Below are 25,153 nucleotides of genomic sequence, written 5' to 3'. Positions count from 1 at the left end.
CCTTACTGAGAAGTCCACAAACGCTCTTTCCACAAGGGAAAAGAACACCTCAGGGCAATCTCCCTTGTGGTATACAGGGAATTTCTTCAGGTCAGTTTTAGACAATTGGCCCACCTCAGAATCTCTATTGTTATTATTGTTCTGATTCATCAACTCCAATTTTCTTAACTCAAACGCCATTTTCTCTCTCTCCAATCTTTCTTCTCTTTCCATTTTCTCTAATTCAAATTGTCTTTGCCTCTCCCTTTCCCTTTCCTGTTTCTCTTCCTTTTCCATTTCCAATCGTCTTTGTTTCTCCCTTTCCCTTTCCTCCATTTCCCTCACCCTCAGTTCATGCTGTTGGGCTAGGAGCAATTTTCTGAGTTCTGGGTTCTGTTCTCCCGTGCTCTCATCCTGCACTGAGCCAAATTCATCCTCAGAACCTTGGTCCACCTGGGGTTCCCTCACTTCACCCATTTCTGCCATTTGGCTTCGAGTCAAGGGCATAATCCCCCCCCAGAACAGGCTGCTTTCAAAAGTCAAGCCTCAAAATAAAGCGACCACTTTTTTTTTCCTCTTTTGCCTCAGAACCAGCCTTCTATAGATTGCTGCTGTTCTTTCAGCACTAACTTGTAACTGTTGCCAGCCAGAATCCAACCCCCCTCTGCTAGGCCTCTCAGCAGACAGGCTAGATCACTGCTACTTCACTCAGCTTTGCCTCAGCTTTTTCCCGCCAAAACAGGTTGCCTCAGAGCTCCCTAATCTAGTCCCACCAATCTGAGGTTACACGTTCTTCCACTAGCGTACCTCCCCGTGAGGTAAGCCTAGAAGATTACCTACGCGCTCTCAGATTTTCCCTGACTAGACCCCCCTTGCTCTGGGCACACTTGCCAAGGCTTTGCTGGACCACTGGACAACTGGACCAGTCGTATCCCACACGCTGGACACCAATCAATGTGACAACCCCAGACCTACTGGGATATGCCACAGTCTCACTAAGCTGCCACCAACCATTCCCTATAAGAAGTCACACAGACCAGGGATGGATTTTTAACAAATAAAGGAATAAGGTTTATTTAAATAACACACAGGGAAAAATAAAATGATCAAGTGAATAAGATACAGTAACGTGGCTTAGTCTCAATCATACATACACCAGTTTGGTTCACACAGAACACCTTTAAATATAGCACAGACCCTGAACCTATCAGTTCTGGCTGACCATACAGACACCTGAACCTATCAGGTTGGTACTGACTGACACACAGTAGTACCCTGTCTGACACACAGACTCCCACTCCAGCTTCTTCTCTCAGCTCTCCTTCAGCTCTCCCCAACTTCTCCACACACGCTCCACATATATATACAGTACAGCCCCTCCTCCTGATGTCCCGCCTTCCACTCCCCATAGGATGGAACTTTCCCTCCAAACCCATGACAGACAGGTAACATCAGTGCTGTATGTAACACCTTGGTGCCTCCAATAGGTGGGACTACAGTTCCCACAATCCTCCTTCCCATAATCTACATGCTTGCTGCAGGCTGATGGGAGTTGGAGTGTTACGCCTCTGGAAGCTGCCTGTTTGGGGAAGGCTGCCTTGCCTCCCCTTAAAAATTTCCTACTGCAATTCAAAACTTTTCCTATCGCCGCCGAGATTTGGTGTCTGGGAGGCGCGATTCCATCTCCCCCGCCTTTGCCTCCCCAACAGGATAGGGCGGGGGGCTCTGGGGTTTTTGATCTTTTCTTCCCCTTCCATCGTTCTCCTGGGCACCAGCCTTATCGCTGCATGCCAGCCGCTCTCTTGGCCTCCTCGTCCCCTGGAGCTGCAGCTGGCGCCTGACGAAAGCTATGGTGATGAAAGGCTTTTGAGTCTTAAGCTCCCTTGCCGCCTTTTGTTCTGGCTGCTTGGTCCCTCACAGCCAAGAGATGGGGGCCTTGAAACAAGTGATAAGAGTAAAGGAGTTGTCTTTCTCCTTTTTTAAATCCCCCTTTGGTTAGCTCCCGCTGCAAGCAAGGCCACATCAGGTTTTCCGGCCAAGGCTGCCCAGAACATGAAGCAAGACCAGGATGTAACTGGGAGGGAGTCATGGGCTCCCCCAAGGTTTCTTTCTTATCTCTGGAGGGAGATGCTTTGGAGTCGCTGGTGGTCTCCCTTTCAAGTCCTTGCCGGTTCCTGCCCTGCTTAGCATCCCAAATCAGACGGGTTCAGGTGTTTGCCTGTAAATGGATTTCCTAGAATACCATAAACATTTCTCTCTCCCCCCCCCCCCCGCCGCCCTCTTTTGCTATCACCAGTCTCCAGAGTAATTATTTCCCCTTCGGTAGTTCCACACTCTGCACTAAGAAACATATCGCTTTAAAGGAAAGCTTCCGTTCTGATTATTTACCTTTCTTAGGTCATCGGGTTTGGGGCAGGTATTTGGATTTTCTGTCGTCCCTGGGGTTCTGGAAGGCCACGTATGGGCTCCTGAGGCTACCTGGGGCCCACCTCTTATTTATAGGAGAACCAACAAAATCTTGACTCTGAGCAGCAGTCTCAACCCGCGTGACCCCGTTGGGATCCATGGAGTTGGCAAAGGCGTTCAGCAGTCGACTCAGTGGGTCTCCTCTCTTTGGGACTGGCCATTTGTTTTGGGCCCGGAAATCCAGTAGTAAGTGGCAACTAGAGTGGGCCCATTGGACGAGTGGGGACATGCTGAGTCAACTCATCTGTTAAGTTCCATGCATTCAGTGGGCCTACTCTAGATGCCACTTACTACTGAATTTCAGCTGCTGTGCTGGAGCACCTTACTTCCTAAGAGGTTTTGTATGCCATAAGCTTTTCAGCAGTGCCACCATGAGAATAAATCCTGGTTGTTTCTAAGGGGTCAAAACATTTCCTGGATCTTATGGATTGCAAATCCCATCCGGCATTGACTAACCTGTTCCGAATGGTCTGCTTGGAACCTTTGGCTCTTGGTTCTGAGCCCTTGGTCTCCGTTTCGAGGCTCTTTTGTGATGTGACTTTTGCCAGTGGCTGCTCATCCGTGCTTCTCCTTGCTTCTCCTTCTGTAGGCACCAAGCCCAAAGTGGGGGGTGTCCGCTTTGCCCCAACCCAAGCGGTGGAAGGATCTTCCAGCCACGTCCACTTTGACGAAAAGCTTCATGATTCGGTGGTCATGGTCAGCCAGGAGAAAGATGGAAACTTCTTAGTGAAGGTAAGAATCAAGCCACTAGCTCCTGTTCGTCTGCTGATGGGACTACCTGTCCTCAGAGGGCCCTCCTAACAGGCAAAAGCCCTCATCAGATTTTACACATCCATTTGTTCTTACTTGGCTTCATTGATTTACATCCTACCTCTCTTCCCGAGGTGGCTCCCAACAAAATTAGAACAGATACAGATAAAAATAGATGAAAACAAACATAGATAAAGACATTTGAAAGGCTGTTGTGTCATTAAATCAGTAATACAAACACTATGGAATGAAAAGCAGTTTTAAAGGTTTGTTTTTTTAAAGCACAGCATCTATATGGTCTTTCTTCAAGAGCCAGTCATTTGCTAAAAGTTTCCCAACATAAACAAAAATTACTGCTTGCTTGCTGGCAAAAGGGGACCCCGTCTAGCTATACCAAGGATGCTCTAATGCCTGGCATCAAGAAGAGCCAGAATGTGCCTCTGAAGATGTCAGGATTCAGAGTCTGGGCAGACACCTATGATGGATGGATGGATGGATGGATGGATGGATGGATGGATGGATGGATGGATGGATGGATGGATGGATGGATGGATGGATGGATGGATGGATGGATGGATGGATAGATAGATAGATAGATAGATAGATAGATAGATAGATAGATAGATAGATAGATAGATAGATAGATAGATAGATAGATAGATAGATAGATAGATAGTGGCTCAGGAATGATGACACACACACAGAGAGAGAGAGAGAGAGAGAGAGAGAGAGCAATAAACCAACAAAACATAAAGTCATAACAATAACTCAGCTATGAAAAGGAAAACATTATAACAGTGATCCAGCAGTTTAAAATACATTCTAAGATAGCTGATGCATTAGAATTGGTGGCGATCAAGTGTCATTAGAGGCTGTTAACCGCTGTTTAAGTGGGCGCCATAGATGGCTCAGATTGAAAAGCCTGCAGAAATAGCCAGGCTGTTTAAGGTCCTAGAAGGAGCTACAAGTACAGGTTTAGGTGAGGCTTAATTAGCCCCTTGCGGAGTTGTGTGCCCCATGTCACCCCTGTTGGTCAACTGCCTGACCCTTGATCTCTTGGGCAGCGGAACTTTCTGAAATCTTTCCATAAATTAGAGTATATTATAAGTGAGCGCAGTAGGGTGTGACTAAGGTACGCCCTCAGCATGGCCAGATCAGAGGTCAGGATGCCTAACAAAGAGGGAGGAAGATGAGGGAAGAATCTGCCGTGTCAGGTGGGGGAACTCCCATGCAGTTCTTTGGGCAAATGGGGGGTGCCCGGTACATGTTGCTGTCACCAGGAGCCATTTTTGTGGGGTGCCTGTTTTGTGACCATCAAGGACCATCTGGAGGGTGGGTTGTCGTTTCGGTTTCCCTCCTTTTCAGATATTTTGGAAACTTTGCAAAGAACATATGGTTAGATTTATCATGTGAAAAACAGGAATGGTGAAACCTGTGTAGCTCTGTAGAAATGGGGCAAATTAATCACGTGTCCATGTGGCTTTGTTCATTTGGCCTCGTGTCCTCAGCTGGTCCTCAGCTATGCGGGCTGTTGAATTCCCGACCCAGTGAAAGCTCCCTCACGGCCCCTACGTTTCCACACCTGGCCTTTGCAGCCATCGGGACCAGAAATATAATTTAAATACCAAACCAAGAAGCAGCAAGACGTTGATGTTATGAGGATGCTCTCCAGCATCCCAGCCTGTGTTTCTCCAGAATCCTGAGATGGAGCCATCCCGAGTCAGCAGCCTGGACTGACCCAGCCTGGATGTGCTTTTCTTCTTCCAAATTCTTTCAGGCTTTCCCCGAGAAGAAAAAAACAGTTCTTTCCAGGAAGTTAGGCCCAAGAAAACCATATATAAAGCCTGCGTGTCTGAACCCCCCTCGGTGAGAGCATATTGAATACAGCAAGTCCTGTTTATACTGGAAAGAACTGGCAGTTTTAATTACTTTTGCCCTTGACGGCTTGGAAGCCAAGCGCTCTGTGTTGGTGGTTTTGTTACCAGTGACTCAGAGGTTGCCAAAATTAGCAGTGGTCTCCTATGACAGTCTTCCTCTTTCATTTGTAAATTGGGTTTGTATGTCTTGGCTGGTTAGCTCTGCTTATTAGGTGTCTTGCTGTGGAGCCAATGGTTGGGAGTTTGATTCCCCTCCTCTCCCCCCCATGGGGCCTCCCTGTGAGTAGAGCCAGCCTGGGTAGCCTTGGGCAAGCTGCACGTTCCTGAGGTGCCCCCAGAAGAAGGGAAGGGTAAATCACTTCTGTGCATTTTCTGCCTAAGAAAACCTGGAAAGGATAAGTCAGAATGGACTCGATAACAGATGATGATGATGATTGGCAGCCGGTGGGAAGCCGAAAGCAGCCTGTTTCTGGTATCACTGGACTACAGCTCCCATCAGCCCCAGCTACCGCATTTTTGGAGACAGGATAGCAGTGGCAGATGGCGACTGGGATGCCGGTGGAGGTGGTGACTCCGCTAAAGGGTTCTCGATTAAGCACCTTGGATAGCTTCTTTAAAGTTCGGACTAAAATGTGGAGAGGAGTGAGTGACCTCCCTAAACACCCCTCCATAGGCAAGGGCTTTTTTTGAGAGAGAGAGGGAGAGGCTGTGGGAACCTCAGAGCCTCTCTGGACTCTTTTGTGCACTGTGGAGTGGTGCAAAACGCTGCATGAAAACGGGGCTTGTTGGTAGTGAGGCAAAGAGGCAGAAGGACCTTGGAAGACCATACTCAGAAGACCGCCTGGAAGGGGAAACCGGGGGCTTTGAGGAGAAGGGAGCGAGAGCCAGGCCTGTGTGGCAGTGTGTGGTCGGAGGCTAAACTGGATTAAAGCTTAGCGAACACTAGACACCCATGAACGTCGTAGTACGTGATCAGGGAGGGTGTGGTTTGCCTCTTTTCCTGGGAGAATCAGGATCATCTTTGCTCCCCCCCCCCGGGAGTGAACGCAGTGGGGTTTGTGGGAGAGCTTTGGGTTTGTCCTGGAAACTCTTTCCTGATTTGCAAGAAAGGGTCTCCACCCCCCACAGCGGAGTGTCCCAGGGCACTGAGAAGGTTGCCAAAGCCCTTCCGGATGCTCTCCCTTGTTGTCTGTGAACATCCTGCCCCGATAAGATAGCTGGGATGGGGGGGGGAGCGATTGTGTGCATGCACGTTGGATGTGGCTGGCGAGGCCAGAGAGCTTTGTCTTTCCATAGGAAGTTGGGGGAAGAGAGTGACATTCACCTAAGGCAGGTCAGAAGTGTCACTTTCATATGTGTAGATGGCCCATGAGATGCTGTATGGCCTTTTGGAGATTGGGGGGAAAAATCCCAGGAGTGTGTGAAAGCCAAATGCATGAAAAAGAGAGCCGCGGCGATGTTCTTGGGAAGTCCAGATGTGTTTGAAAAGGGGGACTTTCCACTGGGTCTCCCTTAGGGCTTACTTCCTTTGCTGCCCCTGAGAGCAACCCATGTTCCTCCTCATGAGGAGCATTCTTGTAGCTACAAGTCCTCCCTTGAATGCTTTAAAAAATACTAAATTTAAATGTTGATGAACTACAGTTTTGTTGCTCCAGATGGATGGGCCAGCTGTGCAGGTTGAAAAGAAATCAACCCGGTAATTTTGTCAAGTTCTTTTCCTCCCTCTTTTTTTTTAAAGTGCCCGTGATGGAATCTTCCATCTAGAATTCAGAGATTCTAAGTGCAGAAAAAGCGTGTGTCCTCATCGGTTCTCAGTTTTTAGAGTTCTTTGGCCCGTATTTTGGCTCCTTGGTGGTGTTGGGCCCAAGGAAGGATCACCACCTTTTGCTGAAGCTGGTGGAAAAAAAAAAAAGACCGAGTCTCTTTGATTATGCAAGAGCTGGTTACGACAGTCGGTCGGCTGGTAACTAGGAGTTGCTCTCAGGGTGATGTGTATTAAATGGGCAAGATTTTCTGAGTCCTCTTGTCTGTTGTAAAATGAGCAGGAGAGAAAAAGCCACTTCCCTTCCCACCCTAGATTAAATGGGTGAAGTGAAGAAAGTTCAGGGTGAGGAAGAAAAGGGATGTACAGGGAAGACGTTTGGAGTTTTAACAACCTCGCATGAGGCCTCTAGTAGTGGGTGTGGCTGGGAGGGATCTTAGCTTTGCAAGCCCACTTGCTCCTGCTGCAGAGGAAAATTGCCCAGACTGGTTTATTAATATGGGTCAATCCAGCTGTGTGCGGTTTTAGATTTTTTTTTTTCTTGGCCACGGACTGGCAAGGTGAACACCTCTACTTCAAATTTACCCAGAATTAAGACCTCTTAATGTCGGATTTAAACCTGGCCAAAGCTGACCTGCCTTGGTCTGATCCATCAGGGCTGCTCTTGATGATTTTAAACTTGTGAAATTCTGATACTTGGGATGGATAGGTTTCTGTTTGGCTGGTGAAATGATGCTTGTTTGTGTGTGTGTGTGCATGTGTGTGTGTGTTTGGTACACTGAGTTCCTCTTTTTTGTGAGATCAGAATGGAAGTCCAGGTCCCGTGAATAGAATGGGTGAGGTTCCAACCTAGGAATGCCAAGGTGGGTTTTCCCGTTAGGGATGATGATAATGATCCTAGCATGTCCTGCCAGCAACAGCTGCTCTGGGTCTCACTTGGCACTTTTTCGTGGCTGTGGCTGTTCCCCCCCCGCCCCGTTTTGCTCTTGCTCATCAGGCCCAGTTTAATGAAGCTGTCAAAAAGCTTTGCAAAAATGTCCAGGCTCCTTAATGAATAACACAGAACAGTCACCTCAGCATGCCATCTTCACAGTTCACGCTTTCCAGCTTTGCCACCCTTGTTTTTATGCCTGCTTGGCCATGCCTTGGGGATTCCGGATTGCTGTTCTTACGGCCTTGTTCCAGAGGCCTGAGCCGTGTCGTGTCTGAACCTCCAAAATAGTTTCCCCATCAAACAAGCCACTCCTGCCTCCCCCAAAATGTGGGCCAGTGTTTAAAGCTCCTGAAAAAAAGAAATCCAGGTATCGCTGGTTTCCTGTTTTTGGATTACGACTCCCAGATTTCCCCAGGCAGCAGTTCTTGCCGCTTTAGACATTTTCCTGGAGGTACAAAGCGAAGCTCAAATGCGTGCAAGGCTTGCTCGGAAGTAAACCCTCGGTACAACAGCTTCCGGGGTTGCAGAGCTGTTTCCCTGCAAAAACTTGCTTGTTCTAACTGTGAAGGAGTGATGCCAAGCCTACTTGAGTCTTGGTTTTTGGAAGTTAATCATCACGCCATACTGTCGATTCTCTTCTACTCCTCCGCCCAGCTAGTCCATCCGTTGGAGTACAGCACAGTACTCATGCCAAGTCTAATTACTACTGACATGTTGGACTTAAAAACCAATTATCCAAGTTACATTCCGGTAACAGCCTGGTTATGGCAGACTCATCTGCCTCTTGCTTCCCTCCTTAAAGGCAAAATTAGTTTTTTCCTTCTCCCTCCTGCGAAGGAAACCACAGAGTGTTAGGGCAGCCTGTTCTGTCTTAAAATCTTCTATGTTCCCTCCCTTAATTTTTCTTCTGCGCACTACTTAGGGAAAGCTAGTTAGTTTCTGCAGGAGAGGGTGCTTGGCGCCTTTTCTACAAGCACTGAAATATTTATTAACATAGATCTTGCCCTGCTGGCACAGTGGACAAGGGGTTGGGACTACCATGCCCACAATCCCTAGTCACTGGCCTTGTTGATGAGGTTAGAGTCCAGAGGTGGCCAGAACATAGAAAGGGGCCTTAGACCCGAATGAATGTTTTTGTCCCTCTTGCGTCCTCTGACTGGCCGTCTTTCTCGAACATATGGGACCAGACAGCTTTCCATCTCTGGAGAGGCCCAGGATCGAACGGGTGACGGTGGCGCTTCCCGTCTTGATGACACTTGGTGGTGTTTAGCCATCCCCAGAATTTTCTCCGTCCCCGTATTGTGGAAGCGACATCTAAAAACAGAAATGCAGCACAGAGGGCCTTGATCCACCCTTAATTAGCAAGCTTTTCAAAATTGATCTGCATTCTTGCTAACATAACAAATTAGTCACATTATATATTCTGTGTTCCCTCTCAAGTCCCTCGACTCCCCATTTGTTCTGGGAAGGAGTCAAGATTTACAGTCTAGAAGGGGTTGGGTTCTCTTTCTCTCGCTTCTCTTGCTCTGTGCCCCTGTGGGAATTGTTTTGCTCACCTGCTTTCTTTGGGGCAAAGCGGTGCTTCGTAGGTCCCCTGAATGCAGCCCCCCCCTCCGCTGAAACCTTGGAGTTTCTCCAGAGGCTACAGACCACCTGCCCTTTTTATTTTCACACAGCTCCCCTGACCTGTGGCGCTTTACCCACCTCTGCTGTGAGAGGAGGGTGCCGTAGGGCGTCGCATGTCCAGAGTGGTGGATAGGGCCCCTTTGAAGTCTTGTGCTGAAGAGGGGAGTGGGACTCATGCAGACAGGCAGACGGCATGGCCAGAGGATGCCCTAATCTGTAGCCACCCTCCAGAGTAACACCAGCTCTACTTGAGTGATCAATTCAGCTTTTTGAAGAGGGCTGACCTTGTTTGTTTTCAGGGATGAAATGCCTCCTCCTTAAGGCGGCCACATTGCCTTGGAAGTTGCCCTTGTGTTCTGCCTCTGCTGGTGAACTCATGGGCTGTGACGAGGGTCCAGTTTCTGGGGGGTCGGGGCCCGTGCAGGACGGCATCGGCTGGCCGGCCGTTTCTGCCTCTCTTTGCATAACATCTTGTGCTCATGCAGTCAGAGACGAATTGCCAGCACGTCACACAAAGAAAGGGACAGATTCATGCATCCGTTGCAGGATGATGCTCCTCTTGGCACAAGATGGGGGTTGCCTGAGGATAGAACTCCCTTGGATGCTATATTTCATTTTTTAAATGATTAGATGCCGTAAGGAGGGACGTTTAACACAGAGCCATTGTTTCCTGGAGAGGCCAGTGAGGTGAGTGGCAGTTGGTTGGTTTTCCCTTGGGCTTCTCTCTCTCTCTCTCTCTCTCTCTCTTTCTTTGAGCTTCTTTGAAGATTTTTCAATCCATTTTCTGCCACCTGGTTGAAGGGATCTCTGCAGAAAAAAAATTCTTTCGAACAAGAAACAGGTCTCTCCCCCCACCCCACTTTCTCTCTCTTTCTGTGGACTCGGTTGCAGCCTTCTGATGGGATTTAGATGATACTTGAGGGTTAGCAACGTTCTGAAATTCTGCTGAGTGCAGCGATCCCAAAATGTTGGGAGAACAGCCCGCCTGCCCGCCCTTCGGCCACAGCGGCTGGTGGTGGCCGCCGACTTGCAGCTGAAAACGAGACGTCGCCAAACGGCTTGTGCCAGCACCTCGCTCGCTCGCTCAGTGTTGGCATCCTGTGGCTTTTATGTGTCCCTCTGGCATCACAGAAAGACGGAATCGTGTTGGGTCTCTCCCATTCCTGTCTTCTTGAGCCCATCATGGCTCTCTGAAGTCTGTTTAAAGACAGGCCCTCCAGACGTTGGCTTATCGGTCCCATCAGTGCTCATCTGATAGCCATTGGGGAGAGGTTGTCCGCAGAACATCTGGAGCGGTACACTTCACCCACCTCTACTCTGAGCAAAGAGATATTTTCCCCAAACCCCCTGCTCGTTCGATTTGGACAACCAGGGGTTGAAACCTGCCCTTTCTTGTTGACGAAATTACGTGCTCCGCCAGTCTAGCTGTGGGCCTTCGCCCCAGAAATAAGAGAGCAAGGGGAAAAAATTCTGCAGGGCCTCGGGCATTGGACCGTGAGTCCCATCATCCCCAGCCAGCGTGCCGTAAGGCCGTGTGAAGTTACATGATTGGAGCAAACTTCCAACAGCATGGGGGTGCCAGGAGATGCAAGATTGGCCGCTGTAGAGCGTAAGGGTCCCGCACAGCTTAGCAGCTCGGATGACGACCTTAATGAGGGAGTTGTTTTGTGTGGGAGCCTTGATCCATCTAGCCCGGTCCAGTCCATGTTGAGTACCTGGAGGCCATGACTAGCCGGGACGAGCCGGGGCGTTCTTTCCTTGCCCTGCCTAGAGAAGGCAGGTGTTGCCAGCCAGCCTCCGTCCAAGGGCTTCCGTCACCAGCCCTGATGCTGCTGTGGACTAAGATGTCAGGCAAGACCAGGTGTGCTCAGGAGATCCGGGGCTCACAAGGCAGTGAGTTTGTCTGTTGCGAGATAAACAGGGAAGGGGTGGTGGTGGACGGTGCCCAAAGAGGCAGGGTTCGTTCTGTGTGCTCCAAAATTCTGCAACTAAAATCTTACTTGGCCCAGGGGAGGACCGAGGACGACGGGCAGGACAATCGCTAACCTTCTGCCTTGCTTCTTGTTTCCAAAAACACTCCCCTGTGGCTGCTTTTGCAACAAAATGCCGACCTCTGTTAGACCTTCGGGTCTGATTGTGCATGGCGCTGTGGGCAGAGGTGGTTGGACCAGGAAGCTTTGTCTTTCTCGGTAGGGCTTGGCCTTCCAAATTTCTCAAGTGTTGTATACATTCCACAATAACATCGGCAGCCTTGAACTGTTCTGCACTCGGAGAGTGCCGTGATTTGCCCAGGGTGCCATTTTCACCTAGCTTTTGTTCAATGATTCTGAAAGACTGTGAAAAAGGGATGGCGTAAAACCAGGTTCCAATTCCCCTCCCACCAGCCGATGAGCATCCTTGGCCACACACCAGAAGTGATCTGAGGTTCCCTTGATACACGACAACTTCCAGAGTTGGGATACTGGATTCTGGGCTCTGAGAGTTACAGTTGGAAAAATGCAAATATTTCCAGGCCCTTTCTAACTCTGAAACAAATTCATGTTGGTGTAAGGGTGCGACTGTTACATACAGCACTGATGGTACCTGTCTGTCATGGGTTTGGAGGGAAAGTTCCAGCCTATGGGGAGTGGAAGGCGGGACATCAGGGGGGAGGAGCTGTACTGTATATATATGTGGAGCTTGTGTGGAGAAGTTTAGAAGCTGGAGTTGGAGTCTGTGTGTCAGACTGAGTACAACTGTGTGTCAGTTTGTACATACCTGATAGGTTCAGGTTTCTATATGGGTAGCCAGAACTGATAGGTTCAGGGTCTGTGCTTTACTTTAAAGGGTTCTGTGGGAACCAAACTGTTATATGTCTATGTTTGGGACTTTGCCACGTTACAGTATCTTATTTACTTGATCTTTTTATTTACCCTGTTTGTTATTTAAATAAACCTTGTTCTTTTGTTTGTTAAAAATCCATCCCTGGTCTGTGTGACTCCTTATAGGGAATGGTTGGTGGCAGCTTATTTATAGTGTGGCGTACTCCGGTAGGTCTGGGGTTGTCACAGCGACCTCCTGCTTGCAATGGTTCCTGCAGTTCTACAGACTTAAAAGGTTCCCTGTGTGATCCTGTTTCGGCAGAATGTTTCGGCATCATGCACAAAGCCCAACATTATTTGCTCCGGAAAAAAAAAATCAAATGCTGGGTACCAAAGGCGTTTACACACAAATCTTGCCTGAATTTTTAACTCGGTACGTTGCATTGCCTGGACGGTGCAATTACGGCAATGTGCTGAGAATCTTGGCCAACCCCGGTTATAATGACTGTAATAGTGTGGATGTTTACATCTGTTTGGCGGCGGAACCAGAGCAGGTGATGGGTTGCGGGTTTCCAGCTGTCCCCAGCTGTCCTTGCATGTTTGACCCTGTCCTTGTTCAACCATCTGTACAAAAACTTTAAGACGTTGCATGGGCTCTGCCCAGAGGCTCACAGCTGGAAGCCCTCTCTGGGCAGACCAGGAGGAGGCCGGGGTGTGCGTTCGCACACTGAGGGGTGAGTCAGCCATTTCGGAAGTGCAGCAACCAACTCAACAAGCCCCAACTTGGGAGATGACCTGGAGGACTCCTTATTGTGCACGAAACCAGAAGTTCACCAGCCCTAGAGAGGCTTGGTTGGGGGCCAGGTTGAGGAATTCCCGACCGCTGTATTGTGGCAAAGCTTTCGTTAGGCCAGTGGAGAGGATGCAAAACCGGCATGATCTTCGGAGGGACCCCTAGGCTTCTATTATGGGCAGGATGTTACGAAAAGCAAGCAGAGGAGCGAAGGCCACACATTCTGTGTATTGAGTTAAGTTGTGACCGAAGGATGGGTCTGTAGACGTGTGGGATTGCCATGTGTGCAAACCTCCCTCCCAAAGAAGAGAAAGGGAGTGAGGACCAGTGGGCATAACATTGCACCTGCCGATAAAGATGTGGGAAAGACAGTGATGTAGCAGATTGAGTGTTGGAAGAGGACGAAGGGGACCTGCGTTCAGAACATCCCGCTCAGCCATGGAAGTTCAGAAATTCCATTGGGGCTCCGTACATTGGGAACAGCTTTTTGGCCCAGAAGGTCAACCGTTTCAGTGTCTACAGATTCAAACTCGGAACGGTTATTTGCAGTTTAAATGAAACAGCCGTGCCTGCCCCTTGAGTCGCAGGAACGCTGGTGTGTGGCTGGCGCGGCTCTTGCCCGGGTGCCACTTGGTGGGGATGATGGGCGGCTTTAGGACCCCAGCCTCGGGGGGAATCAGGCTTGGTTTGGAGGATCCCCTTTCAAAGGGAGGAGTCTTTTTAAAGGAGGGCTTTCCTCTGGCTCTCGATTCTAAAGAAGTGACCCTGGAGACCTTCACACCAAGAAACCCGGAATCTGGGGGGCTGTCAGAGAAGCGTTCAAAAGCCATTGGCCTTGTGCCTGTGGATCGGAGAAGGTTCCCTTCCAGAGTGAAGGCATCCAGAATGAAATAGTGGAGAGCAAGGAAGCTCTGTCGATTGGAAAGCCCCCCGCATGCAAAGAATAAGGTTACACAAAAAAAGAGATGATGATGCTAAGAGAAGGACCTGGGGGCACCGCTCTAAGAGCCCTTATTTCAGGCCAGGGGGGGGGAAACAGGAAAGGGCAGGGAAAAGATCTCTTGGGGGGGGGAGATGAGCAGGATCAAGAAAGGACCTGCCACAAATATTTGCAGGAAAGGACATTGGCTTGTGTTGACTTGAAAAACATCTTGATAAGAGGTTGTCAAAGCCAAGGACGCAAAGCGGGGGTGGGTGAGAGTTCTGGCAAAATCCTGCTAGATCCGGAATAACTTAAGATCCCTGATGGATCAAAGGGAAAGCAAGGGCTTGGGTTCTCTCAGGACCGCAGCATTCAGGCCGCCTAGCAAGTGGAATTCACCTCCGTCCTGCTGCTGGCGATGGAGGCGAGATGCAGCCGCCCTGAATAGCAAGCACTGACAGTCTGTCTTTTTGTCTATTCATTCATTCATTCATTCATTCATTCATTCATTCATTCATTCATTCATTCATTCATTCATTCATTCAACTTCTGTATTGCCCATCTGGCTGCAAGGCCATTCTGGGTAGTTTACAGTACAATAAAACAGTGACACTTTTTCTTTAAAAAAATTGAACTTAATGGTTCTACAAAAACCAAAAGTCGAAAGGACAACACACAATCACAAACAAGGAAAACAACATCAACCTCAAATTCTCTGTGAAATTGTTCAAATCCCCTTTGATTGCTATCAAAGAATATGATCACACGGGGAAAACAGATCACGGTCTGGACTGTCAGTAGAGTGGCTGGTTGTGATCTCTTTCCTGGCAATCTTGCAGTGCGCGGGCAAAGGCCCTTCGGCCCGTGCCTGATTTGTGCCCAAAGTGGGCCTTTTCTGTCCAGCTGCAGGGCGTTTCCCTTTGGGGAGCGATTCCCTAGCCGATGGATGGAAGGAAGGGTCGCTTTAAGCGTCCCTCTGCAGCCATCTCCTCTCAACCAAATTTTGTTTGCGTCACTACATCACAGATTCTGTTTTTTAACCCTGGACTTTTGTCCTGTGCAAAAACCTCCCTCTTGACAACAGGAGAAGAGAGAGCTTCCTCCTGCGTTGCTTTACTCTTGCGGCTTTTAGAAAGGGTTCTTTAGGCCTGTTACAACTTGTATGTTTTGATTTTGTTCTTTGCTCAGTTTATTTTAAGCTTTTTTAAAAAGTTGTTTTTAATGGTTCTTGTGTAACACCTTGAGCCCTCTTCCTTAGCGGAGACACAAGGTCAGTCTGAAATCCTTAAATCCATAAACAGGGCAGACTTAGATTAACCTCCCTATATCTGGAATGAATCCCTGGTCCGCTGTCTGGTGGGCGTTGTTCATTTTTACGTGATGTGCTGTATTTCTATGTCCAAACTTTGACACAACTACGGGAGGCAGTGGAGGACAGGAGGGCCTAGCATGCTCTGGTCCACGGGGTCACAATGAGTCGGACACGACTTAACTAAACAACAACAAATTGTATTTTTAAAAAAGAAAGGCAGCATAACCAGCTAATACGTGGCCATTTGTTGCCAAAGACCTGCTGAAATAATATCTTTGTCAGTCCGTCCGTCCGTCCGTCCGTCCGTCCGTCCGTCCTTCCTTCCTTCCTTCCTTCCTTCCTTCCTTCCTTCCTTCCTTCCTTCCTTCCTTCCTTCCTTCCTTCCTTCCTAATATTTTTAACCTGTCTTCCCCAAGGGGGCTTACAAACAGTTGAAACAAATACTGTGGTGGTGAACATCATTAAAAGACAATGTTTAAAACTATGAACAATGAATAAGAAGGCATATTACGTCATTCACAAGCAATATTAAGGCAACTATTTTTTTTTAAAAATGCCACTCTGAAAAATAGAAAACAGAAGTAGTACTAAACACCCAGTCAAAGCAGTCATGCATAATGATCTGTCTAAAAACCACACACCGGTAGCTGGTTCCTGGGAGGAAGCTTGCCTGAAGAGAAAGGTCTTCACCTCCTTGCGGGAGGACAGCAAAAACAGGGCCAAGTTGGCCTCCAGTGGCAGGGAGTTCCAAGGTCTGGGAGCAGCCGCAGAGAAGGCCCTCTCCCATGTTGTCCCTACCAAACACACCTATGAAGGTGGGGAGGTCAAGAGAAAGGCCTCCCCTGATGCTGTCTACGCCCAAGTTGGCTCCTAAAGGGAGAGGCACCCTTTGAGAGAGCTTGGACCCTGGCTTTCCATTCACGGCTTCCCCTTCTGAAGTTCAGACCCTGGATGCAGTCCGTGGAATAGATGGGAGATATCCGCTCCTCCAGAGGTGAGGCATGTTCTGCTCCGACACACTGCGGGGTCGCCTCAGTCCTCTGTGAAGGATTCCCTGGGCCTTTTTTCCTTGTCTGTCTGGGTGTCATTCCATTGGAAACAGCCCCGAGAGTGGTTTTAGGGTTAGGGGCCAGTACAGACGCAGCCGGCTTGGCTTTTGCTTGGCTTGGTGTGATTCTGGAGCATGGGGAACTCCCGACCACCGTGGAAGTGACGTTCTTCCTGCCTTTTCCTCTCTTTTTCACAGGTGGGGTTCTTGAAGATCCTTCACAAGTACGAAATTACGTTTGTCCTGCCTTTTGTGGAGCGGCTGGGGAAGGACGTGTGTGCCGCACCCTTGTCGAACCTTCACCTCAAGGTGATCAACATCCTGCCTGTCTCCGAAGGTGAGGCTTCCCTGGCCGGGGCCAGCTGCTGAGCTGTGGGACGGGAGGCTGGCTGGCTGGCTGGCTGGCAGGTTGGCAAGCTCCTCCCCCGCCCCACCGCCTACCAAGGATGCAACCCTTTCTTTGGTTTCCATGCAGCCTGAATCTTCCTTTCTTAAAGAACACTTGCTGTGAAAACATGAGAATTTGAATAAGAAATATTTCCCAGTTCAGGAAAATATTCTTGGAGCCTCTTGGAGCGGCGGTTAAACTGCAGAACTGCAGCCAAAACTCTGCTTACCGCCCCGGTTCCATCGGAGGTTCGAGGTTTGCTCAGCTTCCCATCCTTCTTAGTTTGACAGATTGAGGACCTAGCTTGCTGGGGTGGGGTTGGGGGGGGCAATAGGTAGCCTGCGTAATTCAAGCGGTAATCATGCAGAGAGTGTTTTAAGCACTACGGGGAAGTATATAAGCAGCATATTTTGCTTTTCCTTGCCTGTGAAAAAAAAAACACACACCAGACCAAACACATCTAGTTTTCTTAACTTTTGACTCTATGTCAGTGTCCCTCCTCATTTCTCTTTCTTATTCCCCCCCCCAAAAAAAAAACACTCCACTATTTCAGGGTCCCTTATGGATGCCTGCCATGAACACGCATCCTTTGTGCGCTCTTCTGAACAGGCTCACTCCAGAGGCCTAGGATAGTTCTCCTTTAAGTTCCCTTCGCTGTTGTCGTGCTCCTGAATGACATTTGTGGAGTGTAACTGGGTCACGAGACCAGTCCAAGCCCAACTCGTCTTCTCCATCATCATCCCTCCCTTCTCCCTAAAACCTAAGGAGGCATCAACGGTGCCTTGCTCGGAGTTTCAGATTCATGAGGGATGCTTTCTCTCGTGGATCCGAAATGTCTTGCTGTGGCCTGGCTGGGATTCACGCAAAATGCATCGGCTTTCAGTCTTGCTTGGACCCAAGAGGCTGGTGGCGATCCTCGCGGCCCTGTGGTGTTGTCTTCCTCTCCTGGTGGAAGACACCCTTGTCCATCAGGCCAAGGCAAAGAGGCCGTCCCGAAAGCAGCAAAACCAGGGAGCTGGACAGGGGACAGATTGGATTTGTCTTCAGTGTGGAAGAGACTGTCACTCTTGAATTGGCCTCCTCAGCCACACTAGACGCTGTTCCAAGTCCTCCATTCAGAGCACGTGACCCTAGTCTCCCGAGACTGAAGGACACCTCATCTGCTCAGGTGAAGAGCAACGTTCTGAGGAAGAGAGTCTTCTCTGTGCTTCTAGAGATCCATACGAAAAGGTTCCACTCACAGAAAAGGGTCTCCTCCTTAAGCGGATCAGCCTGGAATTTTGAGAGGGCTGTGGATGATGTCCTTTGAAAATCCTTGCTGCCATGGATTTGACCAGTTACGAAACATGCCCCAGAACAATGAGAAGACCAGATGAGGCGAACAGACCTGGAAAAGTGAGCACTGGGCAGCCCAGAAACCAAAGCCCATCCTTAGCTCCCACAAAACACCACAGAGTGTTCATGGCAAACTGGCAATCCTCAGGGAGATGTGCAAAGCTGAAACACCCACGTGTGAACTGTATGTCCACATCAAAGCAAAAAATGCCCCCCCCCAAGAAATACACACCAAAAGGGAACCAGGCACTAGCAAGCACAGACAGGAGGCAAAACATGCACAGCAAAACCTGGCTCCAGTAATCCCAAAGAAAAAGAGATGACATTTGCTAACCCACCCATCACACCTTTGCTGACGCAGCAGGGGCCAAATGCAGCTGCCGCCCGGTTAGCAGATGGGTTGCTTGTTTTTATGCTCCATCTTTCGCCCAAGACTGGGATTTGATGTGGCTTACAATAGAATTGAAACAAAAAGCAAAGAGACCTAGACCTGCTAAAATCACAATGTCAAAAAGACTGAAACATTGCTAAACCAGGTGTAGTATTAAAACACAAACGAAGGGCAATAAAGAAAACAAAATCAGTTTGTGTAGTAATAATTGCAACTAGGGAGGGAAACTGCAGTGCAGTTCATTGGTTAAATTCCCTCTTCTTCCCTCTGGTCTGTCCAGCCTAGTTGGAACTGCAGATGTACTGGTTAAGTTGCAAGGTGGTTTTACACCACGCAGGGCCTTCTTGGTTTGTTGCACTCCAGCTCCCATGATCCCCAGATATCAAGGCTGACGGGAACTGTAACTTAATGGACCTGGAGGGCGTGAGAGAGGGGAGAGTCCGCTGTATGATGATAGCACTATATCGGAATATCCGGCCGCTGGAAGTTCCTATGTGTGTCTTCCGGGCATCAGATTTGCGCCCTTAGGCTCCCACTTTTGAGTTTTCCTTGGGGTAGGAGACAGTTTCATGCAACCTATTGCAAAAAAAAGTAAGAGAGCGTGCTTCATGAATAATCCTGGCGTGGCGGCGGCTTGGGTTGTTTCACTCATAGATTGGCTGATTGATTGGTGGATTGCTATTGTTAATTATTTATTTCAAATGTTTCTATCCCGCCTTTCTCCTTAATAAGGACCCAAGGCGTCTTAATGTCACTGGAAGACAATATTTAAGGCTGAAAACAATGAGCATACAATGTGGTTTACATCATTAAAAGGCAATATTTAAACTAAGCTAGGAATACTAAGGATAGCAATATTAAAAAGGAATAAACAGATCCCACTCTGAGAAATGGTAAACACAAGTAGTACTAAAGACCCAGTCAGAACAGTAAAACCGATCAATCTGTCTAAAAAAGGAAAGGAAAAGCTTGCCTGAAGAGAAAGGTCTTTGCCTGCTTGTGGAAGGACAGCAAAGATGGGGCCAGGCGGGCCTCCAGTGGCAGGGAGTTCCAGAGTCAGGAATTGCCAGCTAACCATAGATCCCAAAGTAGCAGGGATTGATTTCTCTTGCTCATTTGCTTAAAATGTTTGCATGCTCTCCAAGACGTGCAATGGCTAGATGCCCTCAGGGCAGTTTGCAAATAAAAGAAGCAACTACAATGAATGCGAGGGCTGTTTTCACAATGATCGATGGGGGAGCGCCAGCAGCAACGGGAGGGGAGCGGGCGCCGAAAGCATTCATGGAATTCTCTTCGAGAGGGAGCTGCTAAGAGGACCTGGGGATCTAGTCAACCTGGGGATCTGGCTTGCAGCCTGAGCAAATCCACAGGGGGGGGGTTTCGTAGGATCCAGGATGCAAATAGCCCTTGTCCAAGCCACGCATGTGCGTTGTGGATTTGTGACTATGACTACAACCAGCTAACACACTAGGGAGGTTGTACTAGCATGTGTGTGCCCAAAGATATGCTGTAAGAGCATCTGGTTCTATTGGCCTTATGGTAGAGTTGATAACCTTACACCAAACTTTAGGTGATCCTCGTAATTTGGCTCCACCTAAATGTAATCTTCGGCTTTTTGCAGGCATCGATGGCCGTGTCTCGGTGTGCTCCCTCTCCCTCGGATCTCTGCAATGCCCACCCTGATAAAGTCCTAGTGAGTCGGGAAAGGTGGCCTTCTTTAAATGATAGTTCAGTGGTTCCAGTCAAGCTCTTCCTCAGTGCTGGTTTTTAGATTTTTGCTCAGGGGCCCCTGATGATCAGCGCATCCTGCCCTCTGACATTGGAGGAGTTCCCTTGTGGGATTTACAGGCCAAAGTGACAGGCTGAGTCATCGGTTTGCATGTTTACCTGCTGATGCGGCAGACAAAAAAACGGCTAGGCTCACGTTCTCCCTGATGCGGTTGGCAGCTACGCAGAGAGAGCGAGCGAGCGAGAGAGAGAGAGAGCGCTGCCTCTTTGCCGCCTGTTCTGTGCGGCCGCTGGACGTGCCGTGATTTCAGTTCAGTACGTGATGTGCTGTCCCAGCTCATCTATAGTCTGAAGCCGTGTATTCTTCGTGGGGCGGGGTGGGGGGAAACTACTAAGGGGATGATCAGATAAGCCTATGCTGTAGCTTGCTATTTGGTTTGCTCTTGGCGCAGTCCAGGGGCGGCACGTGTTTTAAGTAAAAGCGATCCATCCTGCCTCCTTTGTGAGCTGTTCCGTCCCTTTCTGGCACAGCGCTAGGGTTGTAGTTTATTTGGCACAACAAGGAATGCTCTTGATGATCTTGTTCTGCAGTCTGGTGCGGTCGCTTAATTTATTTCCCAGTGGAGCTTCCTTCCTTTGGTGGTTGATCCATCCAGTGGTGGACAGCTGTGGCCCTGCAGAGGTTTTTGGGACCACAGCTCCCAGAACCCCTTGCTCCTAGGTATGCTGGTTAAGGCTGATGGGAGTTGTGGGTGAAAACCAGGGAGTCTGTGGTTTATCCCCAGCAAAATTCATTGCATGTAGTGGGTCTGCAAAGAAAATGCAAAATTACATGTCTCAACGTATTTTCTCTTTATAGACTCCTAGAATAATTCAGTTGGAAGGGGGCCTCTAAGGTCATTGAGTCCAACCCCCTGCTCAAAGCAGGAATACCAATCAATGCCAGGTGGTGGTCTTAAGTTCCGCTTGAAGGCCTCCACTGCTGGAGCAGTCCCTGCTTCTTGAGCAAATGGGTTCTGTTGTTGTACTGCTCTAACAGTTAGGAAGTTTTCCCCGATATTCAGCCTAAATCTGGCTTCCTGTAGCTTGAGCCCACTATGACGTTTCCTGCACTCTGGGATGACTGAGAACGGATCCTGCCCTTTCTCGGGCCAAGGGGGTCTGTAAAAAGGACAGATGCAGCCGTGGCTAAGGCTTTCTGACCAGTGCCAGGCGATCCAGGGCATGCTTCCAGCTCAAAAACACAGGACTTAGGCTCGCTTTGAGGAAGTATGTATCGGCCTGACGCTGCTTATTCCAAAGGCTGAAATCAGCTCAGAGAGCCTCCAAGGGCCACGCTTCACCTGACAAGATCAGTGGCTCCTTTGAGAGCTTCGTGGCAACTCAGGGTGATCCAACCAGTTTGCAAAGCACAGCAGCCAGTGGGTCCTGCGTTCAATTCAAGCTGATCCAGAAAATTGGAACTCTTTGCCCAGATGACCGTCTCTGAGCAACAAACTTTTCTACTTTTTAAAAAAATGGCTGTGTGTTTATTCTCTGCTTTCAGATCCTTTGGAGGTATAAGGTGTCATTCAAGCCCTGCTTTGTTCCGTCGTTGCCCACATGTTTCCAGTTTATTCCCAAATCAGTGGGGGTCTGGAAGCATGCTTCTTTTCAGGTTCTGAATGTCAGAAAGCAGGGAGTGTCCCGGTGAGGGACTTGGAGCTAAGCTGGAGTTTCTGTGGTTCACAGAGGATGCTCTCAGAGGCTTTGATTAACAGCCTGGTTTTGATGCTTTTGAATTGTGGTAAAATTCCTCCAGTCCGGCCTTTCGCATGATGTATTCTGTATATAAGCTAAATAAGCAGGGGGACAATATACAGCCTTGTTGTATTCCTTTCCCAATTTTGAACCAATCAGTGTTTTGGTATCCAGTTCTAACTGTTGCTTCCTGTCCCACATATAGGTTTCTCAGGAGGTAGACAAGGTGTTGAGGCACTCCCCTTTCTTTAAGGACTTGCCATAGTTTGCTGTGGTCCACACAGTCAAAGGCTTTCGCATAGTCAATGAAGCAGAAGTAGATATTTTTCTGGAACTCTCTGGCTTTCTCCATAATCCAGCGCAAGTTAGCAATTTGGTCTCTGGTTCCTCTGCCCCTTTGGAATCCAGCTTGTACTTTTGGGAGCTTGTACTTCTGGATTAATCTGGTTAATGAAAATTGTTTTCTGATGGAGGAGGGGCTTGGAGGCCACGGGAGGAACACTACCTGCCACCTATTCTGCTCCTCCGGTGGGGCTACCCTTTCTCTTCTCCAGCTGAATTCCCCTTTTTTGATGTTCGGTCATGATGTAGCGCAGCTCCGAGTCTACGTCTTGGCTGGGAGTGAGGAAGGATCGTCTTTGACCCCTGGGAAGCGCCTTGCTGCTTCCCTTGTTTGATAATCCCCCATTCCTTCCCCTACAAATCTCTGATCTTATTGTCAGAATTCCAGCAGTAAAATGGGGATGGTATTTGGGCTTGGTCCTAAATCCCCAGTCCATCAGGTATTGCTTTGCGAGCAATTTGCTGCATAGCAATATCGCCAAGCCCGTTCTGAGTAAAGGAAAGAAGCCCTTGCTCAGAATGAGAACACGTATGAGGGGAGAGAAGGTAGTTCTGTGGCATGGTTGTGGCACAGGGGGTTTCCTGCCCTGCAACCTTTTGTGCCTTCTGGCTAAAACATTGGGTGGATAATCATAGAATCAAAGGATGATGGAAGGGGCCTCTGAGGCCATCAAGTCCAACCTTCTGCTCAAGGCAGGAATCCACATCAAAGCAGATCTGACAGACGGTGGCCTCAGTTTCTCTTGAAGACCTCCAGTGTTGGAGCACTCATCATCTCTCGAATCAATTGGTTCCGTTGACATACTGCTCTAACAGTTAAGAAGTTTTTCCTGATATTTAACCGAAATCTGGCTTCCTGTAAGTTGATCCCACTGTTGCTTGTCCTGCACTCTGGAGATGACTGAAAACAGGTCCTGCTCTTCCTCTGTAGGACAACCTTTCAAGTACTTGGAAATTGCTACCCTAGCTCCCCTCCGTCTTCTTTGCTCAAGGCTAAGCATGCCAAAATCTTTCAGTCTTTCCTCATAAGGCTTGCTTTCCCAGTTCCCTGACCATCCTTGTTCTCCTCCTTTGAACTTGTTATAATTTGTTGGCATCCTTCTTGAAGTGAGATGTCCGGAATTGGATGCGGTACTCAAGATAAGGCCTAACCGGTGCCAAATAGAGGGGAAGAAGTACCCCATGGGATTTGGAGACTAGACGTCTGTTAATGCCTCCTAAAATCGCATTGGCTTTTTTTGCAGCCACACCACACTGTTGGCTCATATTCAGCCTGTGATCTACAATGACTCCCAGATCCTTTTTCCTCGTAGTCTTGCTGAGCCAGGTATCCCCCCATCTTGTAACTAACTGTGTGTTTGGTTTCTTTTTTCCGAGGTGCAGTCCTTTGTACTTCTCCCTGTCAAATTTCATTCTGTGGTTTTCAACCCGGTGCTCCAGCCGATCAAGATCATTTGAATTTTGTTTCTGCCTCCTGGAGTAGCTGTTAGCTATTCCACCCAATTTTGTGTCACCCACAAATCTCATTAGCATTCACTGCACCCCTTGATCCAGGCCGTGAATAAATAAAAAAAAAGGTTGAAGTGCTCTGGGTTTGTGATCTCAATCTCACAAAGTGCCTGAGGATCTTATTTCTCCCTGCAGGGACGGCTTCAGGGTCCTAGCAGCTCAGGAACCCGAGATGAATCCCTTCGAGGGGTGCTCTGTGTTTTCTCTTCCCCTCCTCCTGCCCCTCCTGCATCTGTTAATTCTTAAAAGCATCCGTTTGCTTTTCCAGGGGAGGAAATGTTCGTGCAACTTCTGGAGAACTGATTAAGGAGGCGGCATGCGTCTTTGCTGCCTCTAACCCCCCCCCCCCCCAATGTCAGGCTTATATCAGATTGGCATCCAGTCAGACTCCTCGGGTATTTGAGCTGAAGGCTGTTGATCTCCTGCCGTGTGCGGGCGGCGTGACCGGAATATTTGACTCTGCGGCAGCCTGGCCCTTGGGCGGGGGGGGGGGGGCGGACCATCTTCATTATGTTGATGGGGTCCAGTATCTGTAGGAAGGTTGGGGGGAGGGGAAGGATGTCCATCAAGTCCTATGTGCTCCTTCCGGCAGTAACAGCCTGTGGCCGACACCCCACTCCTCCTATATGGGTGGTGATGGTGGGGGCAGGCTGGGGATTTCTTCTGGTTGATCTGCAGCTTACGAAGTATGAGGGGGGGACTTCCTGGGGTCGTGTATCAGTGGACACCTTGTCTCGAGGTGTCCCCCCCCCGATACCTGGAAGGCATTATGAAGCCCTTGGGAGGGGAAGCATGCCTGGGGCCAGTGTTGGTGTTGGTGGTGGGAGCACCCTTCTGTAGTAGGGAATCCTCTAGACCCGCTGGGTTCTCCAGCTGGGGATCCCCAGACGTTCTTGGACTGCAAATCCCAGAAATCCTGGCCAGCACAGCAAGCAGCAAAGGCTTCTGGGGATTGCAGTCCAAGAACATCTGGGGACCTCAGTTTGAGAACCACTACATCAGTGGTTCCCAACCTGGGGTCCCCAGATGTTCTTGGACTAAAACTCCCAGACTCCTTCATGGCTAGTTGTCTTGGCCAGGATTCCTGGGAGCTGTAGTTCAAGAACACCTGGAGGGGGGTGGTCCACGTTTGAGAAGCACTGCTGTGGATGTTTGAGCCTGCAGCTGCCTCCAGCCACCGCTCAAGTGGACTCGGGGGGGGGGGAAGAAGGGTATCTGAAGGATGCCTGGTCGGGTGATGTTCGTGGCAAAACCTGCTGCGCAAGAGGGGAGGGGGAAGAGGAAGGGGAGGGAACCCAATGAATCCTTCCCACCTATTCCTGGTTCTCTGCCCTTCCGCTTGCTGGCCTTCTGATGCATTAAGGGGGAAATTGGGTGGTTTTTTTAAAAAAACTTCTTATTCAATGTTATTGTAAAAGTTCTCCTCCTCCTGGAGACTTTTCTTTGGAAA

General features: G+C 49.1%; 1 protein-coding gene and 1 long non-coding RNA gene across 3 annotated transcripts in view; both read left to right on the top strand.

Moving 5' to 3' along the window:
- Window positions 1-25,153, top strand: part of ADISSP (adipose secreted signaling protein) — an 86,403-nt gene that overhangs the window by 47,787 nt on the left and 13,463 nt on the right. For both annotated transcript variants that reach the window (XM_020795219.3, XM_020795220.3), the window contains exons 3-4: window positions 3,035-3,177; window positions 16,469-16,607. In XM_020795219.3, the coding sequence (XP_020650878.1) occupies window positions 3,035-3,177; window positions 16,469-16,607 (282 nt within the window). The remainder of the gene's footprint in view (window positions 1-3,034; window positions 3,178-16,468; window positions 16,608-25,153) is intronic.
- On the top strand, window positions 12,476-15,798 carry LOC144589565 (uncharacterized). The gene is made up of 2 exons (XR_013545740.1): window positions 12,476-13,059; window positions 13,154-15,798. It is a non-coding gene; the product is annotated as an uncharacterized LOC144589565 (long non-coding RNA).

The sequence above is a fragment of the Pogona vitticeps genome, chromosome 5, assembly GCF_051106095.1.
Source record: "Pogona vitticeps strain Pit_001003342236 chromosome 5, PviZW2.1, whole genome shotgun sequence".
NCBI lineage: Eukaryota > Metazoa > Chordata > Lepidosauria > Squamata > Agamidae > Pogona > Pogona vitticeps.
The sequence above is the reverse complement of the archived record's forward strand: the minus strand, read 5'-3'. Positions and strand labels throughout refer to the sequence as shown.